The sequence below is a fragment of the Engraulis encrasicolus genome, unplaced genomic scaffold, assembly GCF_034702125.1.
Source record: "Engraulis encrasicolus isolate BLACKSEA-1 unplaced genomic scaffold, IST_EnEncr_1.0 scaffold_55_np1212, whole genome shotgun sequence".
In the NCBI taxonomy this organism is placed as follows: Eukaryota; Metazoa; Chordata; class Actinopteri; order Clupeiformes; family Engraulidae; genus Engraulis; species Engraulis encrasicolus.
The window spans coordinates 204,018-211,453 of NW_026945873.1; the positions used below are offsets into that span (position 1 = coordinate 204,018).

The following is a 7,436-nucleotide window of genomic DNA, read 5'->3' on the forward strand; positions in this document are numbered from 1 at the left end:
GCCAAAAGTAGTAGTCAAAAGTGCTTTGCCCCCCCCCCCAATAAAAAAAAAATTCATAAAGTATATTATAAAGTATAATTATATAATTTTAGAAATAATATGAGTAGTCTAATAATTATAATGTAAATCAATCAATAAATGAGTTCAATGTAAATCAACACTTAGAGAGTACTCTGGGACCAAATACAACCTTGAAGGTGTTACAGTAACACTGCATCTTTTAACTGTGTAGTATAGCTGTTCAGTGCAAATCAATGCAATGTAACTGTAAACCTATGTAGTGCAAACAAATTCAATGTCGTGCAAACACATTCTATGTAGTGCAAACAAATTCTATGTAGCGCAAACCTATTCAATCTAGTGTAAACCTATTAAATGAAGTGCAAACATATGCAATGTAGTGCAAACATATGCAATCTAGTGCAAACATATTAAATGAAGTGCAAACAAATTCTATGTTGTACAAACATATTCAATGTAGTGCAAACCTATTGAATGAAGTGCAAACCTATTAAATGAAGTGCAAACAAATTCTATGTAGTGTAAAACAATGCAATGTAGTGCAAACATATTAGTGTTTTTTTTTATTGTGGACTTAGTGATGTAGTTGAGACCACTTAGACCAAGACCACGACCAGATAGACTTTTTGCCAAAGAGTGTGTGTTTTCAGCAAAGAGTGAAAAGGCCTGTCGACGGGCCCATATGTTGTAAGAGGCTATATGCATAGGCCCCTATATGATATAAACCAATTCACTGCCACAGTGGAAACATATCGTCGGCTTGCTACCAAAACCGCCTAAGTCCGAATTTGGTCAAAATGAGATTTTTGCATAAACTTACTCCCCTACCACAGCTGCATCACCCTGCTTTTTGCCAGAATCATTGCTCAATCACAACAGTCACCAGAGTCAAAAATCTGTATGTATAAAGTCACACACTGCCTATGAGAAAAGGAATGACCAGGGACGTTGCTATAGGGAGGAGAAGGAGGGCATTTGCCTGCAGGTCTAGGGCCCTCCTGCAGGTGGCCGGGGTAGGGGGCCTTATGAACTTGGCAGGTGGTATGGGGGCCCTATCTATTCATCCTGGGGCCCTGTGCACAATTGTTCTGTCAATGTGAATAACTTGGGTAACTTGACTTAGCCAATTTTGATGAAAGAAGCAGTTTATTTACATCTGTTAAGAATTCTCTCTCTCTCTCTCTCTCTCTCTCTCTCTCTCTCTTCAAAGACAATGGCCAAGTTTCAAAACTTCATTCTTAGACATCTGTCTGAGATAAATCTTATCACACAATGGTTGTAGCTTTACTTTAATTAATAGGTGTAACCTTGAAACGAATTGAGCAATCATTAACTATCTGCTTTATATGATGCTATCACAGGTTTATAGAAGACTGCTATAGACTGCATCATCTCATGATAATCTGTTATAGCATGTCTTTATATAATGTTTTATAATGTAGATTTTGAATAGCATCACATTGACATCATTAGAGCAATGCATTACAGCTTACACAGCCGGATAGATAACTCCAAAGGTCCAGCAGTTGTTCTATACCATGTTCTGAATGCCACGGTCATGGTGTTGAAGTGGGTGGGGCACAGTTCTATGACCAGGTTACCTCGGTCATGGGCAAGGTTGGGAGGGTGGGGCAGTTCTATGAGCATGGAGAAGAGCAGAAGTTAAGCAAAGATGATAAACAAGGAGGAGACAATTCGTGAGGAGGTACAAGGACCATAGAAGTGCCCCACCCCTTTATCCTCCTCCATGATTGATGGGACCTCAACATGGAGATTGGGCGTCAATGCATGGCTTACTCCGTGTGACCTTGGAGCTGGATCTGCCCTGATATGAGGAATGAATGAATTACCATTGTGGCAATTGCTCTGGCACAATAACAAAAAGAGTTCTTCTTTGAATGAGAATATAAATAATGTTTCATTGAAAGCTAATATGACGGAGAGTGCTAGAAAGTAAAAGAAATCTATGAAAATCTGTTGGTAGACATGAGATTTACCAGCATGCTAGATTGTTACAAGATCTACAAAAATATTTCAATCATTCACCATATCCAGGATTAAAGTTTGGAATAAAAATAAAAAAAGAATAGTATAACTATCAAAATAATGTGCAGTGCATTGTTCTTGTTGTGCTGCTTCAAATAATTTATTTTAAAGTGTTTTGTTTTCCTTAGGAGCCATTTCATGTTTGACTTGCAGCTTCACTCAAAATAAATAAAGAAAATAAATTAACATCTTAGACAGGTAGGCCTACTGTTTGTAGTGGACCAATGACACAGACGACAGGATGATGCAGATGTGGTAAGGGAGTTAAAAAGGGGAGTTCTGCAAAAATCTCCTTTGACCAAAATTATTAGGGGGGGACTCACAATTGCTCTTTGCCCAGGGTCTCAGATTTCCTAGAACCGCCACTGATGTTTGGCGCCCCCTTTGGCGCATAGTTTTTCCCTGTTTTCCGAAAACCCCAAAATCGGACTTAGGCGATTTTGGTAGCAAGCCGACGATATTCAATGTAGTGCAAACTAAATCAATGCCATAGTGGAAACGTATTCAATGTATTGAAAAACATATTCAATGCCATAGTGGAAACGTATTCAATGTAGTGCAAGCTAATTCAATGCCATGTAGTGCAAAGTGCAAACCCTTCATAAAACCCTTCAAAAAATCATGACACACAAGCAGTGACCAGCAATGTCCACAAGGGGGCAGTGCAGGAGTGAAAAAAGAGTCAGCTGCCAAATAGTCCTCTAACTCCAGTCATCTTGAGACTTAGGGAATATTCAATACTGTTCCTTCTCTTTCTTTCACTATGTGTGTGTGTGTGTGTGCGAGCGCACGCTACACAAAGGCCTGCATTCAAATGTACAAAGTGCATCAATGGAGCACTGAGAACATTTTCTATTGCGACCCCCATTTGGATATAAGAATATTTTCACAACACCCCCCCCCCCCCCTCCCCCAACCCCCATATTGCACTTGCTAAATATTTTTCATCCCTAAGTCTATGCACAACTGGCAAATAAAGAACTTTGACTTTGACAAATTCACAGGAAACGTACACATTTATTAACAACATAGGCGAATACTGTAACTAAACAGTTAATGGAATAGTTATATATTAAAACAGATTCCAGCCAAGGCCCAACTTACATGGGTCATGCCCAATTCTTCTGTGCTCCCCCTTTCACCACCTGGGTCTGTTGGCTAAGTCAGTGCCCCACATTTAAAACAACAACGATAATAGCTATTCTTCATGGTTAAGGAAGAAAAACTCAGTATTTTTTTGGTTCACATCGCAAAGCAGCTTTCTGGTTCTCGAATGCTCAGACTTGTGGCGTGAAGATGGCGGCTGGTGTGAGATTAGGAGTGCATCTTAATATGCGACCTTGCCTCCTCCACTTGCCTCCTCCACTTGCTTCTCGTCATGATGACATCACTGACAACAGCATTATATTTCAATATCTTGCAAAAGCTCAATTGTAGAGTCTTTTTCTCATTTGCAATTGGGATGGTGAATGAAAAACAGTCCCTCAAAAGTTGTTGTGGCTAGGCTGACAGCGGGGAAACTTTATTGTTTTCTCCACGGAGGATGGCCAGCAGGCGGGACGAGGAGACAAGCACAAGTGGAGGAGGCAATGACACATATTAAGACGCACACTAGGTGAACAGGCACCGGCATGGTTCTCTCAACCTGACCGTGCCAACAGTGACCAGACATGAACATTAGGGGGCAGCACATGACTGAAAAAAGAGCTCAATGGTGTTTTGAGCCAAAAGCTCGCCAGTTGCCATAGATCACTCTGAAAGGCCAAGTTGCCATTAGATAAACTCTCACCCTGTTGAAATGAAGGTTAAATCATGACGCGCACACACGCACGCACGCACGCACGCACGCACACACACACACACACACACGCACACGCACGCACACACACACACACACACACACACACACACACACACACACACACGCACACACACACACACACACACACACACACACGCACACACACACGCACACACACACACACACACACACACACACACACACACACACACACACACACACACACACACACGGTGACGCTCTGGTCCTCTCACACTGTTGTAATGATTGTGCTGTGAGATTGTGGCTCTTCCTCTATGTCAAACATCCTGTTTTGTCACAAACGTACGCACACACAGTACACACACACACACACACAACTTACACACTTACGCAACTGTCACAACCTTATGCACGCACAGTAAACACACACACACACACGCATATGCACACACGCGCACACACAAACACACACGCACACACACCCCTCTGGACTCATTGTAGAAACAGTAACAGAAACATCACCAGCAGCAGGACTTAATGGACATTATTATTATGATCATCACTATTGTTATTAGCCTGTTGTTGTTGTTGTTGTTGTTATTATTATCATCATCATTATTATTATCGTTATTATTATTATTGTTATTTTTATTATTAGTAGTAGTATTATTATTGTTATTGTTGTTATTGTTATTATTATTATTATTATTATTATTATTATTATTATTATTAAACCTATTGTTTTTGTTGTTGTTGTTGTTGTTGTTGTTGTTAGAGTAGAATATTATTTACGTTTATTAATCCCAAGGGAAAATTAAGTGTCAAGTACATAGCCTACAAACATAGCCTACATAAATACAGGAGACATTACACAAGACATTCCACATCATTCCACACACAGTATATTGACCATATATAGCTCACTCTTACATACATTCAGCTCAAGGCAGATCTCACTTCCTCCCACACCCCCCCCCCTCCACACACACACACACACACACACACACAAAGGATCTTCAGCATGACTACTTCCAGTTCTCTCTCCTCCTCGAACACCATTGTTTCAAAACACACACACACACACACACACACACACACACACACACACACACACACACACACACACACACACACACACACACACACACACACACACACACACACACAGCTCTTTTGGAACTGCCCCTAAAGTGTTTCAGAGCAGTCATGGCCAAATTGCAGAAGTGGAAATGCAGCCTTACAGCCACCAAGCAGTTCGTGAGAACAGACACAGTCAGTGAACGGTGTTCTGGCCCAGTGTTTCTCAACAGGGGTGCCGGGGAAACGTGGCTGATAAATAAATGATGTAATATAATATATAGAGTATTTGTCTAAATTGATAAGTTAATGCTAGTCAGTGGAATCTTTCATCTGCCATTTATGCACAATAAAGTAAATATAGGTCGCCCCAGTCAGCTGCGACTTAGAACGTAGGTCGTGTGACGTCTCCAAATGTGTTACTTGTTGTGGTGCGTGCTTTTGTGGTATTGGATGCGATGCCATGTTACGGCTTGTTGGTCTGGGGTGCCTTGAAATTTTTCATGAATTGAAAGGGGGCTTCGCCTAAAAAAAGATTGAGAAACACTGTTCTAACTCACAGGGAGACATCTGTTACATCGAATAGATATGGCTGCAGCCTAGGGCCCCCACATGCTAGGGGCCCCCACAGGCTAGATATGGCTGCAGCCTAGGGCCCCCACATGCTAGGTATGGCTGCAGTAAATCCATAACATTTTGGAGTAACCTCCAAAAGTGTAAGCACAGAGCACCGCGGGTCCAGGATTTCACATGTCGGTTTGCTTGCGGTGTGCGCCCCTGTTCAAAAGACACCACACCACACACCCACACCCACACACACACACACACACACACCCACACACACACACACACCCACACACACACACCCACACACACACACACACACACACACACACACACACACACACACACACACACACATACACACACACACACACACACAGCTCTTTTGGAACTGCCCCTAAAGTGTTTCAGAGCAGTCTTGGCCAAATTGCAGAAGTGGAACTGCAGCCTCACAGCCACCAAGCAGTTCGTGAGAACAGACACAGTCAGTGAACGGTGTTCTGGCCAGAGGCATCTGTGGGCTAGTGATGTTGGCTACATGAAAGTACAAAGAGCAATTAGAAATGTTTTGTTGTTTCCGTGCAAAGTGTAAAAAAGTAATTGTATGTCAACTGTCTCCTCTTTTGAAAGTCACTTTGGTTATAAAGTGTCTGCCAAATGCACTATAATGTAATGTAGGCCTAATGCAATGTGCTTAAACTTGTCTTGGCAGGATCGAACAATTAAGTTCAGGCACTGCTTTGACTGGGCCCGGGACAAAGACATCTGAAAGGACCCCAAACCCAGATACATACAATGTAATGAGGATCCAATTCTGAGTCCCCCCTCTCTCTCTGGGCCCGGGACAAGTGATCCCTTCACCCCCCTGTCGACTTCCCTGACTACAAGTTCAGGCAAGCGCATTGCGCGCTGGTCCGGAAGTCGCGCGTGTCAGTCGGTTTGCTTGCGGTGCGCGCCCCCGTCTCTTCTCGTTGGCACCTTAACCGCAGGAGGGGGCGGGGAGAGTTTCTGTGGTTATTGCCAAGTAATAACGAATATTCACTCGTGTCTCTTTGTTTGTTTGTTTGTTTGGCTGGAGTGATTTTGGCACAGATTCGGCCTAGTTGTTACCTCAACGATTATTCGGAGAGGCCTTTTGTGTCCTTGTACGTTTTATTGCCAATTATTTGCGGTTGATCTGTGGTTATTGCCAAGTAGTTGCCTATTCACTTGTGTCTTTTTCGAGCTGATGAAATGTTGGGGCACAGACTTAGCCTACTTACTTATACGATAATTTAGCGAGGGTTTCTGGCCTGTCCGTTTTATTGCTTTTTTGATTTGTTTTGCGATTGCTCAACTAGTTTCACTGACGTTTCACTTCACTCCCTCTGAGTCTGACGCGCCTGTTCCCGTAGGTTACGCCCGTCGGGAATAGAAGCGAAATCGAAACTGAATAAGTCTGAAGTGAGTTTGATCATGGAGTGTCTACGGAGCTACGTTTTGAGTTAATGACGATGATATTTACTGGATTTTGTATCCTCTGCGCAGCGACGGTGGTCCTCGGCGAAGGTAAGAACTATTCTGCATTCAACACAGCGAAGCAAGTTATGCGAGTTATTATAATGCGTCAGTGCTTCTCCTCCCCGAATACCTTCCCAATGTTGTGGCTAGCCTACTTGTTGTCCTCCTAGCTTCCAAGCTAGCTGTGGATGGAGACTCCACACGGCACTACTGGACAGCATAATACCGAGTTTTAGTGACTGAATTGCCTTCGTACAATGACAGTAAAAGACGCAACGGGGGGCGGCGACCGACCCTTCCCAGGGAGAGGAGCAACTCGTCTAGTGTTTACTACCAGGGCTAAGCTGAGCTAAAGGGCTAGCAGCAAATAGATTCATCATCATATTACTGTCAGACGCGTCCGAAACAAGCCAGCCGCAACCGCGTCCAGCCAGTCTCCAACTCC

General features: G+C 43.0%; 1 protein-coding gene across 1 annotated transcript in view; it reads left to right on the top strand.

Annotated features, from left to right (window-relative positions):
• Positions 1-6,447: 6,447 nt before the first annotated feature.
• The window catches only part of ifngr2 (interferon gamma receptor 2), an 18,929-nt gene continuing 17,940 nt past the window's right edge, over positions 6,448-7,436 (top strand). Inside the window, exon 1 of the mRNA XM_063193731.1 lies at positions 6,448-7,039. Within this exon, the coding sequence (XP_063049801.1) occupies positions 6,979-7,039 (61 nt within the window). The 5' untranslated portion in view covers positions 6,448-6,978. The remainder of the gene's footprint in view (positions 7,040-7,436) is intronic.